The sequence below is a fragment of the Pygoscelis adeliae genome, unplaced genomic scaffold, assembly GCF_000699105.1.
Source record: "Pygoscelis adeliae isolate BGI_AS28 unplaced genomic scaffold, ASM69910v1 Scaffold113, whole genome shotgun sequence".
Classification (NCBI taxonomy): domain Eukaryota; kingdom Metazoa; phylum Chordata; class Aves; order Sphenisciformes; family Spheniscidae; genus Pygoscelis; species Pygoscelis adeliae.
The window spans coordinates 8,956,458-8,981,461 of NW_008825108.1; the positions used below are offsets into that span (position 1 = coordinate 8,956,458).

The 25,004-nt window shown below is 40.6% G+C and overlaps 1 protein-coding gene across 1 annotated transcript in view; it reads right to left on the reverse strand.

The window, feature by feature from the left end:
• The window catches only part of TBC1D30 (TBC1 domain family, member 30), a 60,821-nt gene that overhangs the window by 33,329 nt on the left and 2,488 nt on the right, over positions 1-25,004 (reverse strand). The window contains exons 2-3 of the mRNA XM_009327681.1: positions 24,979-25,000; positions 22,514-22,678 (exon numbers count right to left, since the gene is read on the reverse strand). Of these exons, the coding sequence (XP_009325956.1) occupies positions 22,514-22,678; positions 24,979-25,000 (187 nt within the window). The remainder of the gene's footprint in view (positions 1-22,513; positions 22,679-24,978; positions 25,001-25,004) is intronic.

Below are 25,004 nucleotides of genomic sequence, written 5' to 3' on the forward strand. Positions count from 1 at the left end.
TAAAGGGAGCCCAGGCGGCAGCGGTGGGGCTCAGCGGTGGCAAAGGGCTCCGGGACAGCCGCACAGCCCCCAGGCTGCACACAGGTCACCCAACACATGCCATCCTGACACGTCTCGCTTGACGCCTGTTAACAGGGGGCAATATTGAAATTTCTGCCGAGAATGAAATGGGCTAAACATTCAGCAAAGAGACTTCTCACACGGGATTCTGGCCTACAGTGGGACACGTATAGATAGTCCTGCTGCCCCTTTCAAAAAACTGTCCTGGGAAGGAGTCCCACAAGCGCTACCAGACCACGGAGCAAGGGGACAGCGATGGATGTAACAGCATCTCAATGCCAGGGTGGGCTGGGGTCAGGTCCTGCGGCCAGGGCTGCTCAGGGACAGCCCCAGCAGCAGCAAGAGCAAGTGGTCTGCACAGTTTCTGTGTTTCTGACTCTCCAGCACAGAGGCTTTGAACATCCTCAACTAAAATAACAGCCTTTCCTATGAATCTAAACTGCAACTGCACTTATTACTAATGACATGCCACACACTAAATAGTTAAAAGAAGCTATTCAACAGCATTTTATTAGACGCATTTGCCAGTGCTATTTGACCTAACAGCATCTTAAAAGGGTTTGATACAGAATTTCAAACTAGTGGCTTGATTGACAAGAAGGAAAAGTATTTGAAATAATGATAGCTTTTACCATCTAAACCACTCAGCGTTTCTGTGGAAGGAGAGCAGACTTATCACACCACATTAGTCGGGCTCAAAGACCAAGCTACCAGAAGTCTGAGTCTACCTGCCAACATCTGTAGCTTTGAAACAACTATTTGCCCCTTTATTAAAAAGATGTTTTTCTCAGCCACATTACAAAGATAGGAGAAAACTGGAGATAAGCAGCGAAGCCAATTATATAAAAGACACACAATATAAAACACAGAAGCAAGCCTTTTTTTAAGATCAGTTATAGCTATCTTTAGAAGTTACACGTTTCAGAGAAGCGTGATTTTGATCATACCTCTTTAAATATCTGGTTGGGTTTTGGCGAAAAGTCACTACGTTTGAGCTGCTAGCTTGCACTCTGAATAGATAATTAAGTCTGTGTGTTGGTGGTTCTTTTTTTAACAAAGGTGGCGCTTCCCTGCTGATGTAGATGATGCAAATCACTTTATTTCAGCGCCAGCTGGAGATGATGATTTAATGGTTAAAGCATCAAATTTGAAATGAATTAATCTCCCTAGGTGTACAGATTGTACCAATGGGATCGTAACAGAAACATTTAAATACAGAAATAACCGTGTAATCTCTCTAATATTATTCTCCTCTTCCTTGAGCACCATACCCAAACAGCACTACATTGTTCTTGGATTGTTTCAAGACTGGCTAACCCAACACCACATGCCCTTGCCCAAAGTCTCAGGAGCCATAGCCAAAGTTTCAGGAACCACTCATTATCCATACAGTGAGAATCAGTCATCCCACTAAACTGAACATAAATCATGTTTCTTCCAATTTTTAAACAATTACAAATCAGCTTTAAGAAAGATATCGATATTTAACTGATGAGGATAACCAGCTGTCGAAGTGAGAATTCTGTGTCCTCATTACTGCTATTTCTCCTACTTGTCATCTTGTCACTCTGTAAGAAAACTGGAAACAATCAGGACAATCATTCTGTGACTTGGGACACGGCTACTTCTAAGGACCAGCATGCCATTAAGGAGCTTTCCCGCATGCCAGCCAATTAATGCAACATTACTTTTAAGAAAAAAATGCAAAAATTAACTTCAGGGGACAAAATGAAGAAGCCAAGCCATACTAATGGGTTTGATGACTCACTGGATCATTAGCACAAATGGATTTTAGAGACACAGGTAAGCATCCCATTAAGTATACATACACGTATCTTAAGGGCAAGAGCCTAGCTTCTAGAAAAGTGGATAGCATTGGGTTTTAACCACTGATCAGGCAAACCCTCTAATTTGCCTGTGGCAAGACGTGTTCTGCACCACTCCCTGGCCTTGCAGACATCTAAGCATGACACTGCATGTCAACAGCTTGTATAAATTTGCCGCATTCACCACTGTTAAGCTGTAAATAGTCTTCAACGACAAGGAAATTTCAGACAAATCACCATAGTTCCAAGTTGGTGAAAATGCAACAAATTTGAACTCAAAGATGTCACCAGCCATCATGAACCTAGTTTGATCCACCAATACAGAGAGGTCTGGCCATGTCCACAAGTCCTCACCTGCAATTACTGACAAGACAGATGGCACTCAGAAAGGATTGGGGCGGGGGAGGGGATCAAAGCGTTTTGGCTAGCCCAGATATTTCAGCTCCAGATACATTGTAATAATCAACCTGAGACTTTGCCTTTTTCCCCCTGTAGTTCATTTATTCCCTCCCACACAACAGAGTCACTTTCTGAAAAACCTTACCTCCACATTTGCTATCTCTCTGCAGTCTTACCACCAACCTGCTAACAGTGCCTTTTTAAGGCCAGAGCATACTTCGTAAGAAATACTAGTTCACACGTATAACTTGCTCGATTGTTACAATCAGCCTTATGGTGATCAGTCCTATGATCACTGCCAGGTTTTGACCTAGAGAAAAAAAACTCCATTTACCTTAAACCTCCTTGCTCATCAGTGCACTTCTCTTCTGCCTGCACTGGGACAACGAGGTAAAAGACAGGCAGCTAGAAAGGGAGAATGAGCACAAGCAGATGGGGCAGTGACAGAAACAGCAGCAGAAACGGGGCCACAGACTGATCTCACTTTTAAAGAAGAGGACACGTCTGTTTGCATGGAGCTTTAACTACCCAAACCCAGGACTACTGGAAGGCACGGTTCACTGGTTCTCTTCTGATGTGCGCAAAGAAGACCGAATGTAATCAAAAGACTAAAAATGGTAAGACATCTTCAGCTGGGTCACTCTATTTCATGAACTCCACATCCTCCCCTTTATTTCACAGAAAAGTGTACAGACCTTCTGTAATTCTGATTCGCATCACAACATCCCAGTAAAATGGTGAAAATTTGGGGAGAAAGCTTGTTTGCCATGCTTCTGGACACCTGTGTTAGCAAAAATACTTAAAGCAACACGTACCCATGAAAAAAATATATTGTAATAAATATATTGTATGATAATATTGTAAAATGTTTCATCCCAAAGCATTTTAGAAATTACGTTTAGGCAGCATCACTACACCAGCTGCTGATACAGCAAATATCAGAAAGTAATATATATATCAATAGGATGAGGGGAAAAAAATGTATTGCAACCACAAGGCAAAACCTATTGTATTGACCACATCATAGAGCCATTGCCTGCTAAGCCCCAGAGTTCCATATACTACCTTTAAGAGCCCAGAAAACGTAACCAGAAAATGTAACCCCATTACCACTTGGCTTCAAACAGCTCCACAGAAGTTAGCAAATCAAGAAATTTTAAATCTGTACCAACACATGTTCTGATGTGCATTCTAGTTCATCATGAACTTCAAAAGAGAAAAGATTTCACTTTCAATTTGTAGGGTATAAGAGAAAACACACAGAATGAAGTATGTCCACCTTGGAAGGAAGAAAGGATAAGGCAGTTTGAGATTCTCCCAAGAGGCAAAACTATTTTAAATACATTTAGCCCATTAAACCATCTTCACCACTGGAGCACAAAATTCCTATCCTACCCAGTTCTATATGTGTTCTATTATTAAACATCCCCTCTGCCAAAAACAGCCCCACTTCCTTCTGCTTGATCCTAAAAGCCTGAAAGCAAGCATGTCCCACCTGGAGTTTCACACTCCTCCAATGCACAAGATGGAGCCACCTCTGACAGCTTGAAAAGAGGCCTCGGGATTGTTGGGTCTTTGACACTGAAAGGGCACAGGTGCTACAGCGATGCTACAGTGCATGTCCTTGAACACAAAAGCCCGCAAGATGGCACAGCCCAGCACTCCTCCCACCGCAGCCTGCAAGTAGAGCAGCACCTCCTGCATTGCCAGTACTGCTCTACAGGCTCTGTTAATGACTTGTTACCTCAGACACTGCAGGCAAGCAGATGCCCTGATCTACCAGCTAGCTGTAACTATTGTGTAGACCACCAAGCACAGAGCCTGTAGCACTGTTTCGCATATCCACAGTTGCTTGAGCCCATGAGGAGGGAGTCTACAGGTAAGAGTGGACAGATCTGTGTTATACAGAAGGAGAAACATGAATTTGGACTAACAGATTCAGTTCTGCCACCAAGTTGGTCTCTGCTCTCAGACAAGTAATCCAGGGTTGTCTTTACTGGACAAGGGATGGTTCCAGAACCAATACAAAAATGAAGTTTTGCTACTGTACTTGTGCCTAGAGAAGGTTCATTTGATGCACTTTCAACAAGTGGGGCTCAGGAAAATGGTGCAGTGTGTTGACACCACAGTCTCATCAACACGGCATGAATATTTTAAACTTGCCCATTGCATTAGTCATCATTTGTATCACTTTGCACATAAATGTCACAAAAGAGGTCAGGACCTCACTGTGTCCTATATTAGATATCACAGACAAAAAGAACAGAGCCAATCCTTGCCTACAAAGGTATTCAGTGCAAATATAAACTACACAATGGACAGGAAATAACATCTATGATTTCAGAAACAGTGAACCAAGATTTAAATGATTAGTCTCAGGAAGCGTGCAGCAGAGCTGAGAAACAAATCCAAACAAGCTCAATTCTAGTCCAATGCTTCCTCTTCCTTTAGACTTCAGGCACATCGCCTTCTTACTTACTTCCCCCTTCAAAAACTGACAACACAGTAAGTACTCTTTAACAGAACCTTCTCTTGAAGGAAGCCCTAAAACAGCCCACTTGTTTTTGGAGGGTTTAAGACAAACAGAGGATCTGGGGAATTCTCTTACTAGAGAGCACTCTCTGGACATGGGGCTTTGTTTACAGCTAAAATGTCTGCAAGAGAATATTGCCTGCACATTGTTTAGCCATATCTATTGAGGGATGATCTAGAGAACTTCATTAAAATAGCACTGCTTAGCGTACTGTATATCTTTCAACAGGAAATTAATCTACAAGACTATTACTCCTGTAAGAAGCTCACAACTGTATATACACTACATGATCCTTCAGTTTATCACAATCAGGATTCAGCCAAGAGGGAATTTCAGACTCAAGATTCTTCATTATGATCTTTAGTTTCTCCCCCTTCCCTCCCACACACACTATCCACTCCTGCCTTCTGTACTACAGATGTGTATACATGAGGACAGGATTGATGAGAAAAGAGAAGGTCCCTTCAGTAGAGCCAGGTCTCCTTGACCCCAACATCACCTACCCACAAATGTGTGTTGTAATTTATCTTTTGGAAGTGATGGACAGTTACACCTAGTAAGTGTATTTATAATTTGAATAATATTCATAATCATATTGCTTCTTGAAATTTTTGGCAGATACAATACACTTTGAGAAGTATGCCAAGCTTTCCCAGCATCAATGAAAACACTTGAAATATCATACATCTGTAATGAAGGTATCTCTAAATCAGTTGTGAAAGCAGTTTCTAGCAGTTTACAACACAATGGAGTGGAGCTGTGGTGACCAGTTTCCCATCTAGGGAGGCACCACATTCGTAGGCAGTGAATCAGTGCAGGTAAGGCTGACTGCAGTCTCTTAGGTTGTTCTTAGAGTGGCACAAGATGCTCATGCAAACAGGTCACATAGGTGAGAATATGAAAGCCCTCAAAAGCATCACAGGTTGCTAAAACAGAAGTACAGACGTGCCTGTAACCCCCTTGAACCTGCCTATAACCCCTCTCCATTTGTAAATACATAGCTATTTCCATGAATGAGGGAGGTACAGAAAGACCTGACATCTGTACAATACCAGGGCTAAGGCCAGCAACAGCAGAACTGCACGGATCTGTCTCCCAGACCTACGCCCAATCCAGTAGAGCATGAAGCCCCTATTTTCCTGAGTTCTTTAGGAAACCACTCAGCAGTAAGCTTTTCTTAAACCTGTCTCTACAACACAATCACATTGAAAGCTAGGAACATGTTAATATTCAAATGCTTTACATCACAAATTATTAACTATGCTGTGTCACCAACTCTCACCATCACACCATTAAAAAGCTGGTATTCTGCAGCATCTGGAGTTCCTAGTTCAAACTGGTTTTGAGGATAGAAGAATTAAATTTGTTGATAATTCATCAACCCTGAGCACACAAGTGACAGCAACCACTGCCAACGGGCTGGGTACAAAGGGTGGCCTATTTCACTCCAGGCCCATCACTGGGACTTGACTGTTCCCAGAGCTTAACAGGAGAGAATTGAAAGAATTCCTGAAAAGTAGAAACCAACTCATGTTTTTTAAACTTCATGCACCACAGATCAGAGGCACTGCAAATATTTCCGAAGAAAAAAAATAAATCTACCCTGACATTACAAAATAGATGCAATGTGGAAACCTTTATCTTAGCATAGGGTTCCATGGCTGTACTTAAGGGACAAGGCAGAGATTTAACTTGGAACTATCCATGTGGGAAACAAAAAGGGGCTTAAATATAATATTGCTTGATCACAAGACTGAAGTAAGTTAGTTCCCCTTATTATGCCAGTAATAGAGGACAACAAACTTGCACAACTGAGTACGCCTGATATTCTATTAAAGCTATTTGTATTCACTGCAGTGCCCATAAATCCTAGTTGTGGGCTGCAGCATTATTGGAGTAGGTGCTGTATAAGCACAGCAAAAAACAGACTGCTTGCTTTAAAAGAAAGAAATAAGAGAAAAGAAAACACATTAGCATATGGACAAGTACAGGGAGACAGTGAGATGATATCGGAAAGCATGGTGGACAGTAGTCTTAATAGAAGAGCTGCTAGTGTGTTTCTGTAGGCTTCATGGCAAAGATGAGTAAAGGGACACACATGAAGGCATAAGGTCAGTAAGAGGACTGAGGGATTAGGTTTTAATTATCAACTCAAGTTCAACATGGCTAAACATCTACAAGGAAATATCAACATGGAGGGAAATTGACAAGGTGCTTGTTTTAAAATAAGTGTGGGATGGAGGTAGGAGGCATGAGCTAACCTTGAATACTGAGTAAGAAGTGACAAGGATGTGACAACAGAGAAGAGTAGGTTGTGAAGAGCTTTGGATATTAAAGCAACGAGAACTAGACATTGACTAGATTTACAACGATCATAAGGGAAGCATAGGCACCTAGCACTCACGTGAACACCTAGGTACAAACACTGAAATGTACGTATGTTAATTGCAAGCTGAAGTCCACTGCTACATTTAATTCTTTGTACATATATATGTTGTCTTCCAAAAGGACAATAGTACATCCAACAAAAAAAGAGTTTGCAGAAGCTTTCTATGTCCCAAATGCTTCCAACAAGCTCTTAGTCAGAGAAAAATGATAGATAAGTAAGAGGATGGATCTTCTCATGTTGTGAAATTGGGGACGGCAGGTGGAATTCAACAACAGCATCCAGGTTTCTTACTGTGTTTTTCTAATTTGGTTCAACTGTATAAATAAACTCTGAAGTTATGATTGCCATTTGAGGACCACAGTGATCTGTGTTGTTCTGATGAAGAAAATAAAAGAATTAGGGGGGCAGGGAGTCAATTTGTTTTACTTATCGCCTTCGTGTGCCAACTATAACAGTAAAGCAGATAATACATTAAGCAGATAGTTGCATCTCATGAGCAAGGAAAAAGACACATCATGCAAGCACTGCTAAGATAACAATATATTTTAACTGCTGTAGTAACAAGTAGCATAAAGTCTAGAGTTAACAACTGGAATAAAAGTCATAGCAATGCTTACATGTTTGCTAAAATATATAGTGAGGACCTTTTAAATTAAATACAAAGTAATGAATTGAAGTGAGGTCTCAGAGAGCAAATGCCCTTTTTTTTTGTCAGAGAAATTAACTGTCTCTACTGAAGCATAGAATTAAAAATATTATTTTGGTAAGGAACATATTAAGAAGAAAAATCGTTGAAGAGGCCTACATAAAAATATTGCTGAAAAGCATCATTATAAAAATTAAGATATGTTCCCTAACCTTGCTAAACAATATGAAGTAAATGCATATCTCAGCTAGTATTCACACTACAGAATCCTGCTTAAATGCTACATGGTCGTTTTAAAAAAGAAATCACCAACTCAGCAGAAAAACTAATGCAATATATGAAAAAATAATTCTGACAGGTATGATTTGTAGGCGTGCTTAAGATAATATCTGCAGAAGAATGGAGGTCATAGCAGGCTCCCAGCACTAAAACTGAGCTGCTCTTCCTTTATCAGAATCTGATTATTTACTTCGCACCTAGCATAGAAATTGAATTTTACAGTGTGGATCACCAGCTTCATTGGTCTGAACTGCTATTTCAGAAACAGCAAGATTTTAATCCCCCCAACATAATTAACGAAACAAAAACCACCCTATGTCCCCAAGACAAGATTTATCCCCAGACAGAACACTTTCAAATATCTTAGATTAAAAAGTAATTGCCAAAGTTAGAAAAATTACTAACCACAGAATGCCTTTGCTTTGGGCCAGGAAGCACTACGGGAATGGGACCATGTTTATATGTAAAAGTTTTTATATGTTGTTTAGTACTTATCTGCAGTAATGCTAAGGACATCCATCAAAGACTAGGCTCAGGCTGTGCAAGGCTTTCATTAGACACATAACAAAGAGACAGGTTGTTCCTGCACTGCCCAAGGATGAGAGTCCTGCTTCCAGCACGGATCTTCCCTCTTCCAGTATACATGGCCTCAGGAACAGAAACAACACCCTTTCTGGGGTTGGGGAGGGGAATGGGGTTCACTCCAAGAGGAGCTAATATAAGCCCCATAGAGCTCTTGGAACCACAAATCTTGATCAGTCAGTACGGAAGTCCTCCACCACCACTCAAGTTCTTTGATCACATATACATTGGTTCCCATTTGCAGATGCCACTAGTTCTGTAAAGAAATGGAAACTTTCCCATGAAGTTTTGCTTGTACGTGAAGCTATTGCAACCCCAAGTCCTCCAGATCACATAATTCCCTTCATCTCCCATGTTGGCCATAGCTTCACAGAGCACATTCTGCAAGTGTTGGAAAAGGAAGCAGCTAACAAAGCAAATGAACCTCAAACTACCGCCTCCCCTTCCTGAAAAAAAGTACGTACGTTAGTCACTTAAGCAAGTTTGACACAGAGACAGGTTTTTTTGCTGAAGTTCGTGAGTAAGATGAAGAGGAGAAAATATTATCAGTCACGACAACATTACCATTCCAAGCTCTTTTACTCAACAGTTAAATGACAAAATTTCAGTTCATAACCCACTCTCACAGGACAAGTTTATTGAACTGAATGTGTTTAGGATTAATCAAAGGCTCATTTAGTACTGAAGCCCTGAACCGTTAAAATCAATTTTGAACATGTACAACACCACACAAGCATGAGTTTTGGTAACAGCAAAGTTCTGATTGTTTATTTAATACTGCGTAGCTTGGGACAACTCACTTCACTCCACTGAACACGTGCTTCTTCTACCAGCCTTCAAGTGACCTTGTCTCATTAAAAGTTTGTTTTTCAGAGAGCCTTGTACCATGTGTTTGTCCAGTGACCAGCTCATTAGGTTCCTTGATTTCACTGGGTCTCTCTAGGCATTACCATAAATATTAGTAATATTTAATTCCTCAGATTAGTATTCTTTTTTAAAAAAGATCAGCTATGTACATTGATTACCTCCCCATTCTGACTTCCTTTGGTCTCTGTGGATAATTATTTTTCCTTCAGGATTTAAGGCCCAATAGCTATTGCTGTCAATGACCACTGGATGAGATAAGAAACTAGCAGCAACGTATTGAAAAAAAAAACCAAACCCCACATTAAACTGTTAGCCATCAATGATGACTAATCCAACCTAAGAACCAAAAACTGTTCATGCTCTGTATTTTGGCCATATGTATTGTATGGATGGCAGGGAAAACATATTGATCAGTACCAGGTTGCTGTGGTTTTAGGGAGATAACTATAATTATAGGGAACTAAATTTAGAAGCCGTTTCACTGCTGGCAAAACATAGCAAGAGGTTTCCAATTTTTACTAAGAAAGAGAGATAAATGATAGGTTTGTGTCACTTTCTTTTTAGAAAGTGTTCTAGTAAGATGATGTAACATGGAGATGGAACATGGACTTGACTTCCTTGGCAAATTTCAAGGGTATGTGAGGGGCACTTATTTATTGCTCAGTAAGCCAAATCAGGTTATTAACAGCTTCAAGAAGAAAAGCATTTTAAAATCTGAGGTTCTCGTTTAACTCCAGAGCTGCTCCAGCATAGAATTATAAGCAGGATCCAAACAGACTAAGTCCACGGCCCACTTTTCTAGCATCTTGTTTTTAAATGTCAAGCTTATCTCACAAAGCTGCAGAAACATAGCTGCTAGTGCTGCCTGATGCTCCATAAATCAGTCTATTCCTAGCACTAATTATCCCAAGCAGCTGTTATCTTCCATTTGATCTTCAGTATCCAGGAAATCTTTTCTTCAAAGACCAACTCAACCAAGGAATGTTTAGCATGTGCCATATTCGGAGATAAAATGCATCTGTGTTACTTAAAGGCCATGCACCCTGTTGGGTATTTTCAGTGAAGCCCCATTAACCCTCCTACAAGTTCATAATGATGTAAAAAGAGAAAAAAAAAAAGGCATTTCATTAGAAGAAAAGAACAGCACAGTTACTTGTACTGAAGTGTAATCCCCAGAAGAATAAAAGAGGAGGTAGCACTAAGCTAGACAAGTGTGAAAGACTATGCATACAATCTAATAGCACAACTTTTTCTCTCAGGCTGTTTCCACATCCAAGAGCTTGTCAGAGAAAGATTCAAGATTGCAATGACGTGGTTGTATAGTTATGCAGCTCACACAGCGACCCCTGCTGTGAGCTCATACACACAAATAAACCCTTACAACTTGATTGTCCAACATTTACCATAGATGCCATGGCTTTTCACTACGTGCAGGATTCGGAGCATGATCTGTCACTGTTTCAGAAGCGTCTAAAGGATTTGTGAAATACAAATGCACTCACATGCACTCCTCACACATCACTCCTTCACACGTGGCCTTTGGCAGCACCGGCTGTACAACCAGCTTCCTCACAAATTCCCACTTAACGCAATGAACTTCTAGGTTACAGCCTGGATGCTGGCAACACCTCACAGCAAAGCACATGACTACTTTCGCACACAGACCTGCGGGCTGAGCCCTTTGCTCTGCTGGGCCGTGCACCCCACTCCTCCCTTCCCAACTGACACTTGCCCTGCCCCAGGCAGATGCGCTGGGCTGGAGCAGGATGAGCTCAGTTTCACACTCTTCCTGAACCTATGTGGAAATCAGCACCTCGCCTCATTTAACCACAATAATCCCAGGGTGACTAAATAAAAGCCTCGCTTTTCCAGTTTTTCAGGAATCTATTAGACTAATCAAACTTTACTGCTGAACAGGTATCCATCTGAATGGCTGCAAATGAGCAGAGGGAAGGAACAGTGGTGTCTGACAGTTATTTCTGATGTCGTGACTGACTGACAGGGACTGTAGATGGAGAACAGGCTGTTTTGATTGCTGTTGTTGTCCGCAAACAGCAGCATCCTTCCTTCAGGTGACTGCATGCCTCCTCCGTTTGAGCTGATCGAATCCCACCTTCCAAAGTTACTGCAATACTAGAGAAATAAGATACCACTGTTTGAGAACCACTTTGCTCAGGTAAATTAGTATGTAAGTACTACAAGTATTACTTGATAAGTAATCAAAAAAACCCCACACACAATAATCTGTCACATTAATCCCTATTTCTAATACTCAGGAAGTATTTTATGTAACAAGTACTATCCATACATCAACTTTTCATGGCACAGCTGTTGTGAAAAGTGTAATTCAGTGCACTCAAAACTCTACATACATCACAAAACTAATCCTGCGAGGTCAGCTACCACTTTGCAACAGCAACAGGATCACAGTTACACAGAATAATATGGAAAAGAAGGCAAGCAGTCAACCTCTGAATTGTATGCATGCCCAAAATAAACACAATCTCAGCTGCAGCACTAACTGAACCACTTCACTGTTGTCACAGCTGCTAGCCCACTGACAAACAATATTTACAACATCCTATACCAAATGTTGCAGGATGAGAATTTGGTAGTGATTCTGCAACATATACATTCATATACTGAACAACCTCTGTGGGTTTTGTTGCAAACTGGGCCTAGAATCAGCAGCCAGATTATCACTTACAGAAGGATTTACTGAATTTACTGTTCAGATCCATGATAAGCAACGAAGTATTTATTCTGGGAGAGTAACTTTTTATACTGTAACTACATTCAGCTGTTACTGTCCCATCACGTTTCTATGTAACACAAAAAATACTGTAGAACTATTGGGGGGGGAGTAAACTAGTTGTAGTTAGACAAGCAGTGGCTGATGCTCTCACCATCTCAGGTGACCATTACAGAGTGCCCCTTTCACCTCAGCAGCAGAGCCCAACTACAGAACATGCCTACGTGACACTTTAGAAAGGTCGATTTAGCACCACTTCACCCTCACCCCAGATGTCTACCATTTTCCAGGACAAGTAATCAAAGTAGGGGGAGAAGGAAGGATGTAGGGGTATGGCTCTGAATTTCGCAGGGCCCACAGTTTATAGAAGTTGGACACCATGGCTGGTTGACCAGGGTCTCCCAGGTCTCACCACACTCCTTTGGGTGAAGGCTTGGTATGTCCCAAACAGTAAGTTGCTGCACTTGGCAGCCACCTGCCTGGCATAACATGCCATCAATCAGCTGATCCATGGCTCCTTACTTCTGCATGAGGCACATTTGGGGCTCAATGGGCAGAAGACAACAGGCAGCAGAAGGCGCTCTCCTCTCAAAGGCAAGTGCTTGAGTTCAGCTGATCATTTTGCTCCGCTCCCACCTGGCTCTGAACCCCTGGCATCTCCCTTTCCCAGGAAAATCCCACCCCTCCAGAGACAGCAGCTCACTGAACTGGGAAATGAGCAGCAGCAGTGAGCCAGGAGGTAGTACCTCCCTCAAGGACGTAATGATCTTTTAGACAGCAGGCACCACACTGTCCTCAGGAATTTACCAGCAGCAGAGGTCTCAACTCTGAATGCAGCCAATTTCCAAAAGTAGCAGTGGAATGATATGTGTAGCAGTGGAAAAACGTGGCAGTTGGGTATATTCTTACACCACCTGCTGGTATTGAGTGCTGCCCAGTGTACCTAGATCCTGATCAGACTCCCAGGTTTGTAACAAAACCAGTCCTACCTCTGGATCCTGCCACTAGTCAAAGCAGCCGCCAAGACCATTTGCTTAGTTAAATCCTGAAGAATGTAGCTGAAGGAGTCCATGATAAAAGCCATTTTCGAGAACTGTGCAAGTTTTAGCCAATCATGAACATGAGATGGCATTTGTTCGGATGGGGCAGGGAGGTATTTTCAATGGAGGTAAGACACTTCAGCAGTGAGAGTTAGGAACAAAGCAGCATAGTATGAAGTATGTGACATGGAAAAGTAAGGATTCATATAATCCCTGAAGAGGCAGAAGGAAAACATATGGCTCAGGAACGCATGCTGGCTCCTCAGCTCCCTAAATCAGCCTGGCAATCCCAGCATTGAGCAGCCAGGGAGTGAGCTGCGGAGACGGCTGGCTGCATGTTCCCAGGAAGATCTCCAGTAACAAAGTTAGCTGGAACCACTTTAATGGAAAGCTCTTGTCATAAAATACCAGCTTGCAGAGAGCAAAGGCCTTCACAGCAGAATGTTATCTTTGATGAAAACATATTTCCAAATGCTAAAAGCACAATTTTGATTCTTTTTAGGATTAAACATTTTAACACCTCACTTGAAAATGGCGCGTTACATAACATGAAATGAAAAAGGGTGAGGTGTCAAAATCTGAACAAAGCATTTTAGTTCAAAATGTAAGCTTTCAGAATTTTGCTTCATAAGCCCTTGACTTTTGTGAGTGGGTGTTTTATTTCATGCTGGAACAAGATATTTTTGTTGCTGTATTCTTAAAGCAGAACTTCCCTCAAAGTGAGGATTCCAGGTTCTGTACTGCTCTAAGCACTAGTTCTTGCCATCTTACTTATTTGATATTCTGCAATGGCACAGACCACAAGAACTTTTCAGTTGAGATATGACCAAATCAGACAGCAAATCCAGCCTCTTTCTTTCTAGGAAAAGAAGAAAAAAATATATTATCTCCTCTTTAACACCAGAAAAGGAAAGAAATTTTACTTCATCTTGGGAGTGAAGAAACTGAAATTAGCCCCAAAGTGGCCTCTGAGTGGCCAGACCAAATCTGCACAATCACACAATTTGCCAAGTCTGTAAAGAAACTGATTGTAATATAAATTCTAAATTGGCAAACTGTCCAGCTTTGTTTTCACAGTGGAGAATATCAGTAAGAGAAGATGGCAGTCAGCTGAAGTATTTTGAATTAGCCAGCCAAGGTCTTCTATGGACTCACTCACCAGTCAGTTTTCTGGGGCTAGCACAGATCATCCTGAAGACCTGGCTGGACACAATGAAGTGGCGTGGTCTCTCCCTGTAGGGCTTACCAATGCTACTGCTCATCAAGTCATCAAAGATGTCAAAACTCATCACCTACAAGATCCATACTCTGTGTGCACATCCCATCAGCAGCACAATTACACTTCAAGTCTGGGAACTTGCTTGATAGTTCTCTAGAAGAATATCCCGTGAGAGGCAATGGAGCAGCACAGTGCTGCACCAGAATTTTACTGACTTGCGGATCTGTTAAACTACTTCCCCTCACACTGCTTCCCTGAGTCTCAGCATCCTGGCTGCACCGCTCTAAGACCCGTTCCAAGATCACATTCTCATCAAAAGAAAGTAACCATGGAATTCACTACCTGAAAACTCCCCAGGATTATTCAGTTAGTGCTTAGTTGTTAGCCTTTAACACAGAGATGACACTTTTCATGTGGGTAACTTCCAAAACTGCATAAAATACTATGATAGCAAACTCCCAATGGCATTTAAAAACAAAAATTGTTGCCCTTGCAAAGCATCACCATCTTGATCAGCGTTCCACACTGCTGGTATTATGCCTGATAACATTCATTTTTCTCTTTTTTCTCCCAGACTCACTAACAGATATCCAGAATACACAATCTAATTCACATTAGCAAATACTAAACGTGACACATACCTACTCATTGAAACATTTCTCCATGACCTGGTGCACAGCAATGAGTGATGCTGTTTGCAGTCCTTCTCCTCTGAGCCTAGTGTTAAAAGGCAAGTAATCCTTCTCAGTCCATGCTCCCATTGCAATGGAATAAGTGTTCAGATTTCCCAGAATTTTGGCTGGCTGAAGCTGAGTGAAATATGATAATCAAATGGCATTTGATTTTGTATTCACCACTACAGGTGGCTCTTTCAAAGGGTTCTCCAGTAATATTTTTAAGCATCACACAATTTATTAATAATGCTGGATAACAATGAACAAGTCAGTTAAGAATACACTTACATCCACAGTCATTTTTCCTCGTGCACAGCTCATAGCAAGGGACTGGCAGGTGAACTTCACCATCCAGATCAAAAGAACTGCTGCCCAGTGGCCAAGTGCAGCTTACGGACCAAGCGCACAGCTACCATCCTCACTGAGCCAAGCTCTGGCATCCCTAAAAACAGGTTCTGTCCTCTTCTAACTGTCCCATTACTTCACTCCCTGCAAACCAGCACAGGACATAGAATGGATTACAAAATCCTTGCTAACCAATCCTCAGCCCACCTCCGATTCTTGAGTCATAAGTAACAGAGAAAGCCTTCACACTATGCAGCATAACTAACAGTTTGATGAAAATAGCAATAATTAAAAATCAATAGCAATATTTATTTATTTACACATATATTGCTACAAGTAGGCAACTGACTGTAAAGAAAATTCAGCCTACCTTTGGCAACAGTTTAAACAGACAACTTAAGATGACTATCGCATTTTCAAGCTCATGGTTCTGTTTTGTTCCATTACCCTTTCCCCACCAAAAGGCTTCAAAGGACAAAAGATCAGGTAGAACTAAATTAAGAACAACTCATTAGGCAAAACAAGAAGTAGCCACAAGCAACGTTTCTTAAGTATGCATTTCAAAAAGCCACAGCATCAATTTAAAGGATCAAATTCATTAGCACCCACGAAGGGTAGAGACTAGTAATGTAACCAAGCACACAAATACAGATGAGGTTAGTTAATAGGAAAGCTACTGAACTGAAACATGCAGCCAATTGAGTCATTTGAGGATGACTCATATGAAATCAGACTCCAAAAGAAGTAAACCTCCTATTTTAACCGCATCAAAGGAGGAATGTTCTTTTGATAGATCAATTAAATAGTTATTGCTATAAAAAGTTACAGAAGCAGATTCATCTAGCTTCAAACATCAGAACTACTGAGTTAAATTTAAAATGTATTAGACCAACACCTTGAAAATGAGACGTGGTTTTCTAAATGAATGACCTGTTTCACATCCACTTGGAAATCTAAATCAGAGTTGGAGATGAACACAGCGTACATGATAGTCTCTCTTTTAACTGCAAATGCAATGCTGGAAATTGCACAGACATTAATATTTTAAATTTTTAATACAGAACATCCTCCTCTACAACATATATTTCAGACCTTAAAGTGAAGAACATGAAAAGCAAAGACAAGCTTAAAATTTGGCCCTTAATTTATAACAATGGAGATCTGGGCAGGGGCGGGGTAGGACAAAATTGCCACAGTAGCAGCGTTCACTGAGTAACTCAATTCTTCATAGAGAAAGAAAAAAAATTACACCAGAGCAATTGAGGTGTTCCAGGTTAAAGCGTATTTATACAACTGCAAGAGTACATCAAACTACTGGGAAGTGAGTGGGAAGAGACAGATAAGCTACATGCATAATTTGACCTGCATGAATTATTCCACATGTACACAAGTGTTTGCCCCATGCTACGAGACATCTGATCCAGAGTGACAATCAAATCAATATTAGCTGTGTTAACAGTCCACAGTATATTGTATTAAAGCTGTTCTTACACCTTTAATCAAACTTTCATCCTAGGAACTAAAATTTGTGAATGTCTGCCCTGGATTTATAACAAATGTTGAGGGAAGAGGAGGAATGAAGGAAACAGGTGAGCAGATAATTAGTGCATGCAGGAAAAAGGCAAGGAGGAACATATGAAAGAGACCAAGGAACAATGCGAGGAAAACTCAAAGACTGAGTAGTCTGACTGAGAGCCAGTAGCAGACACTGCAGGGTAGACAAGATGTAGGGAGGGGAAAAAAATGGAACAGGGCTGAGAAGTCCAATATTTAAAGACAGGGATCAAGTGAGAAAAGCTACCAGAGAGTTAGGAAGGGGAAAAAAAAGTCGAAGATGGGACAGGACACACAGATGCGGCATGACTGAAGCTAAAGAGAAACTTCGGAGGGAGGGAGTGAGGAGAGAGAAAACAGAAGTTTAATCTAGATGTGTGAGTACTTTTGCATATCTAAGTTGCACTTATCCAGAGATACCTGATGATGGTGATCTTGCCCAGTCCTCTCCTAACCAACTCATGCAACTACAACATCAGGCAGGGCTTTCCTAGTTTCCTCTGAGTGAGTTCCGTACCCTGTGAGGAGAGCTGATGCTACAGAGACAGTAACACGTTCTCGGAAGTTGAGGAGACTTCATAGCCCAGTCTTCTACCAGGAAACTCTGTCCATCCCCTGGGAAAACGCACGGTACCTCTCTGTGCCCAGATGATGCCAGTTTGTGTTGGCTTTCTATCCAGTTACGATGCACTCAGAAAGATCACAAGTATTGCTAACAAGTATGTACATAAACCTCTGAATTTCTGTAGGTAGATTCCAAAACATTCAGCTCACTCAGCCAGGAGCTTCTGAAAAACCTCCACAGCCACGTGGGAATAAATGATCTCAGTTATAATTAAGAAGCCATTCGTCAACTGCTTCACATATGGAACCTAATACTTCCTTTGTGAACAACGTTTATTTGACAGCCTGTGCCTGACTTTAAATCTTTTAATCCAATTATTGCCTGACCACATTTGTAAAGCACTTCCCTTCACATTTAAGGAAAGGATATGAAAGCCACCAACCTATGAAAACCAGAGATACACCTCCATCTCTGCACGAAATAAAATATTTTGTCTCCCTCTACTGGCTCTGCATTAAATCAAACCAGGAGGAGAAAAGGAAAAACTAGAAAGCTAATGTTTATTGTTAGCCTAGAGAATTCTATACAGGAGTCAATGCTGAAATAATAGAAGAATAATACTTATCTTTAATCTTAGTCTCTAAACAAGTATCACAACAGAGAATACTAAGGGTCTTTCTGAACACAGCATGAGACCCATTTAAAGTTATTATAGGTACATAGTACCATAACTACATAGTACCAAATTAATGATCTCTTTGTGAAATTTTCTACTAAAATTATTTCTCCATTAAAAATACAAGAGAAGATTAATGAACTTGCTGTTAATATAACTTCAGCTTATTTTATATTGAATCAGATTTAAGCATTCCCGCTTGCTTCCAGCCAGACTGAGCTACAATCGAGCTTGATGATTTTACTTATAAATAATTTAGAGATAATACGCGCATTTTTTTTAAATTAAAATCACAGGCAATCAAAATTTGTGATTCAAGGAACTTCTGGTTTGCAATTTGATCAGTCAAAATATATTTAGTAATATGAGCAAGCTGTCACTATGCAAAATACAGGAAGAGAGAAAAGAATGAGATGTCTTTTGCGTGTTCTTTAGATGATAACTGCAAAACCTTGATTTATTTTTTACTGAATTCTGCTTTTCTCAAATGATATAATTAAGCGCATAACTCTGCTTTCTAAGATGGATTTAAAATAGTTCACAATGCTACGGACCAAACTTCTATCTTGTTACTCCAAATAAGTCAAAATCACAAAAGTAAGAGAAATGTGTGCCTAGAAGCCATGTTTGCCATCAGGCCATCACGGTGATTTCTCTTTTACTGCTTTTCTTCACTGGAATATTGTATCTAAATTTGGGTAAAGAAGTGTTATTAAAATGAAACTGGTCAGTCATATATCTTACAAACTACAAGTACAGCACAGTGGACTGCTTTTAGCATGTATCCAAGAGAACAATTTATCCTCCCTCAACAGAGCCATAGCCACTCATGCTTCTGACCAAAATGCATTTCACTCAGCAGCGAATTTTGTTTTCTACAGTAATACCTATTTGTATGCAAAACATACATCACCTACCAGGGATAAGGGTCAAGAGCATCATGAAAAACACAGTAAGTTATGAAGTCGCCCCTGGTGTCTGTCCCTCTACATTTACTCTATCCATTCAGCAGTTCAAAGGCTGCAGGCACTGTGCTGGGTATTGAAGCACACACAAGCCAGACGTGGGCTTCCAAAGCTGCCAGAGGGCCGTGCCTCTCCTGTGCACTGCGCGGAGACCAAGAGCCAGCACAGGCCAAAAACTGATCCATGGATGGCTCCCTGTGTGGTCTGCAAAACTTGCAGGTGCTGAACACACACAGTTTTAAGCATACAGTTTTGTAAACAGCACCTGTTTTTCCTCTGTAGAAGCAGACTGAAGCATGATAGACATTTCATCAGAAAATAAGGGACCAAATCTGTCAGCCCTGTAATTTCCTCACTAACTGAAGTTACCACTAGGAGTGAATTTGTCAGATGGTATTCAAAAAGGGTCTGACAAAGCCAGAATTAAGCATCAAGACAGAATTTCCATCTTTTCCTGAAACAGTATTTGTTTGCAATTGGTCTGTACAGATTGCTTAAAGGTAGCATTCGAACATCTGAATGTGAACTCAAGGTTAATTTAAAACTAGAGTTCTACCTCTACATAGAGATTTCACTATATGTGGGGGAAAAAGTTCCCAGCGTGACAACAGTATAAACATACCATGAAACTTTATAAATCAGTTGAAGAATCACTTTCATTTTGAAATGTTAGAATTAATGATAACACAACTCCAAGATATTTTAATTTGCCACTAAAAAACATACTTTAAAAGGAAAAATATTTTAACAACTTCTCCATATTTACTTGATAAAGGTTTTAGGACTACAGGATATCATAATGTTAATGCTGTACATGAAAGCACATTATAAAGCTTTATGGCACATAATGTTATATTGCAAGTATATACTTCCATCGGAAAAACCTGGAACAAGGAAAACTTCTACAAATTAATAATAATGTTTTGAATATTTAAAAATAAGAGGGTAGTCTACAGAAAATCTAGTTTCCACGGGCTTTAGGGAGCAGAAACACTCTCTTACATTTTGGGGCAGAGGGGGAGGTGTGCGTTTGTTAACGTTCCATCACATTAACTGTTCTTTTTTTAAAGTTAAAAAAGGACAAAATAGATCTTTCCACTGTTAACATAATAGTTTCGCTGAGACTTTAGGACTTAACTACATCCTCAGCAGCTGCACTTCTCAAGCTACTCTAAGCAATCACCTTCTCCTGTGCACCCAGTTCTACCACCCTCTGCAGAAACTGGAAACAGGGAAAAAAGGAATTACCTTACTGGATCACCTCTCCCATTCGATTCATTATATCCCACACAGGGCTTCCTACTACTACTACACAGGAAATAGTACAAAGGCAAGAATAAACGGTTGGAGGGAAGAAGACCAGTTCTGCCTGCCTTTGGACAGTTGTTGATCACATATTGCCTCAAAGGCACGATTACCAGGAAATTTAAAGTTGTACATCCTACAGCAAAAGCTTATTCCTGCGTTCTCTGTATAGTGCTAGTACATTTATATTGAGCAATAAAAACACAGTCTCAATCTATTCCAAAGCAACTGAAGTTATCAGGAGTCATTCAACAAATCCCAGTGGCTTTGGATTAGATCTTAAAGCAAGAAATAACTAAGTTTTAGGTGCCCTGGAATACATACATCTGGATTTTCAGAGATATAAGCTGAAAATTAACAGTAGGTAAATATGCTACATTAACAATAAAAACATCTCACTTAAAGAGATGTAATATACAAACCTACACATAGTCTTCAAAAACCTGCACGCACATGCATGGATATTAGGTAATAAATTGCATTACTTTAAAACTTCAGCTATCTCAGTTGTTCCTAGCACATTTTAAACATAATGCCCCATTAATTTAAGTGTAAAATGGTACCTGAAATTTGTAAAAACATTCATACTTAGGATGAAATCCTGTATCCCTTTCAGTCAATAGGTTTTTACCTAACGAATAGGTTTTTGCCAAACCTTCAGAATTTATAGTCAAATCCTCTAAACACTTAAACACATGCAAAATTCAAGTAGTCTCATTTAAAAGGAGACTACAGCATATGCTTAAGTGTTAATGGCACCGAGGACTTAATTATCAAGCTGATGTTGAGAAAGAAAAAGAGTAGGTGAGAAGAAGAAATATGCCCACACAGCGCATGACAGCCAAGAACTTTCATGCTAGGTTTAAGTAAAACAAAGGAACACTTTCAAATGCTTAAAAATTTAAGTTTCACAGTAATAGACAAACCCTTAACTAAACTACATTAGCACATGCCACTACAGTAAGATTCTTTTAATAAAATTTTTACATGCACCTCAAAGCTCCTACAGGCATTTTCGTGAAAAGACCATGCTTTTTTTACTGTACCTGAACATTTCTGTACCTGTCACGCTGCATGTTAATGAAAAAATAAGACAGGGAACATTAGGTTATTTTCACATGCCCTTTCTAAAGGTATAATTTCTATTTATTTTTACAGATGACATTACATGCAGTTTCACTTTAGCAGAACTAACAAAAGCACTTCAGCCTATCTTTAGGTGACAACTTTGCCAAGTCAAATAAAAAGGTTTAATTGGTTAGCCTTTTCCTCCAGCACAGTGGAAGAGCAATATTTCTCCTCTTTCCCATGCATTCCCTCTGAAACCCCCAAAACACAGGTGTTGATAAAGAGGCTTGAGGGGAAGTGGGTTTGTTTTTACTAATACTCCTCATCTTAAATCAACTCGATAGAAAGGAGTTACGTGCTACTAACAATGCTCTGGGACGATAATTGCATATACTGTCTATAGTTTCCAGTGAGAAGAATTTCCACTTCTAGCATCTCCCATATGAAAGCACACAGTTAAACACAGCATGCACACCAAAAAATTCAACTCGGGCTTTCTGTGAATCAAAGCTGAAAAAGCCTGGCAATCTACAGTAAGGGTGCTGTACCACTACACAAAGCTGAGGCTACGGCAGCATACCTAGTTGAGCTAGTTGAATTTTGCCTGTTCCCAGATGCCACTGACATCACTGGAAGCCAGTCATATCTAAGGAATAACACAGCCCGGCCTCTTGACTTTAAATGAAGTGCCAGGGCTTAACTGAAATACTGCCCACATTAACGAAATAAACTACTTACACTAGTACACACATACACAGAAAGTACTTACATCGCTTCTGGGAAACCGCCTGTAAACAAGCTGTGATAATATCGCAGTTCCTCTGGACTTTATGTGCAAGCCCGTCCTTCTGCTTCAGAAGACGAAGCAACTTTGCTGATTGAACAGAAATTCTGTAATTCAGTTCTCGTTTTATAGTTGTTAATTCATCGACATCTGCCAATGAGCAGAGAAAATAACTTCAGTCCAGGTCAAAACAATCATAAACAGCTTACTGTAGTTGTCATGCAAAGTGACTTGCCCCACAGGCATGTACATATACAAACTTTCTATAAATTACAAGTTCTATTGACTGGCACAATTCCCAATTATAAACATTTTCAGGATCTGAGCCAAAGTCTTCAATTTTCTTTTAAACTAAACTACTTATTGCACAGTGTGTGAATCTTAATAATTATACTGTTATAAATTGGAAACATCATGACAGCTGTAGCTAGAATATACCTATAATAGTGCAACCAGGGGGTGTGTTTTAAATACAGTAGCTTCCTCTGGAAGCTGCCTGGGGAAAATGTGCATGGGGAATAATCAAATGATAACAGACAAAGGAACATGTTCAGGAAGCTGTCTGCAAAGCTAGAAACGCAACTACAGGATGAGCTCTAAGTGGGAAACTCTTTCCACTAAGATGCAAACAAGGTGGCTTCAGTCATGGCCTCAACTATTTCCACCGGTCAGCCACACTGCCACCAGATCCCCTTAGCTCACCAAAATGTCACCGCAGATGTCTTAAGTCCATGAAATTTTTTTTGTCCTCTGCTCTGTTCTCAGAGGCGCACCCCACCAGTGAAAGCTAGGGTCTTGCCTATTAGACACCGACCTCTTCAGCCCTTCCCTGTAATAGCCTGGTACAACTTGCCACCAGCATCTGAACTTCCCTGCGGCTAAGTTTTCAAATCCTATCACTTTCAATCCAACCATGCCTCCCTGATGCTGGAAGAAAAATCAATCAAAAAAATCCATACTTCGGTAACCTGATCCAATGAGAAAAATACTTATGCATCCAGGAAAAGCTACTATTAGTGGGATGGCAAACAGCTCAGCTCATACGGCAAAACTTCTTCAATAATTCTGGAGAGCTTAAAGAAAAGGACAAATTAGGCTGAAATGACAATCAATCATGGGGTAATAAAGAGCAAGGAATGACTGCGAGGGAGGGGAGCCATTGGTAAAACAGTCCTGTATTTTGTGGTTTCTACCCTGTTTCAGCACCTGCTGCTCAGTTGGCACTCCCAATCACTGGTACCAGGCAAGGGGATTTAAAACCGCATCTATGGATTTTGAGGGCAAAAAAATTAAGTTGTATTCCTACTGACTTGTACAGTCACCACAAAAGTAGTGAGCTGAATTTTATTCTTTCCTGCTCATGCCAGTTAGCTGTCCTTGTAGAAACAATTAACTTTGCAGCAAAACTAACGAGTTTAAATTCTACAAAATATATTCCCGAACAAGCAAATATCTTGTTGAGTCCCAGATTGCCACAGGACACACAGAAGAACTTGAGCTACATCCTGTGACATCAGATAGCATATCACCTCATTTAGAAGCCAAACACGGAAGCAGAAAGCTGTTTGCACAGGTCTGAAAAACAGGCACGTTTATTCACCTCTTGCTTTTTATCCTCATCAAAAACAAGAATGATTTAACATCAGGAGACAAGAGGCCTTTGTACAGCCCTCCTCATCAGGTCAACTTGGAGTTGCAAGTCTCATTCTTTCACAAACATGCAGTGTCATGGCTACTTAGCTTTCATAGGAATTCTTTGATAGTTTCATTTAGATTTTGGTTAGTTGACTATTGCATTTACATTTTTTTACTACAGCTTTTTTTTTTCCCCCGGCAGACATGCTTACCTGCAAATAAGCTTTACAATTGTCAGGTTTAGTTTAAGTCCACTAGAACTAAAGAGGACCTGAAAAAGACCAACTACCTCTTATGAGACAGTATGTGTAGCGTCTCTTCTGGCTTAAGAAAAAAGGGACTTAGCTTAAAAAAAGGAAAAAAAAAAAGAAATCCGGTCATTGATTCATTAGTGTGAATGAAGAAAAGCACTGAACTTACAGAAAAGCACAAAAGCTTGTGCAATCTGCCACAGAAACCCTAGTAGCAGGTGACCCCCTTTTTGCTCCCACTGCACCTAAAGCCAAAGGGAGGGAACAGCGCACGAGGCCTTGGTTTGAAGGAGGCATCAGCCAACTGTGCGCGGGAAGCTTCTGGGAGAGATCGCCATGCATAAAGGCTGTTAGAACAAACGCAGGGGGATACATACATACATACATACATATACATGTGCGTGTAGGTGCGCATAGGCACGGAAGCAGGAGAGAGGGGACTATAACTTTTAAGCCGGACTGCCTTGCGGGCACAGAGGAGGAAAGAGAGGCGACAGGGGCAGCTCCTAGCCCAGGCGGAGCGGCGGCAGCGGGCACAGCAGGGCAGGTGGGGACAGGCTGTACCTTTCAGCCGCAGGTACTTGACCTGG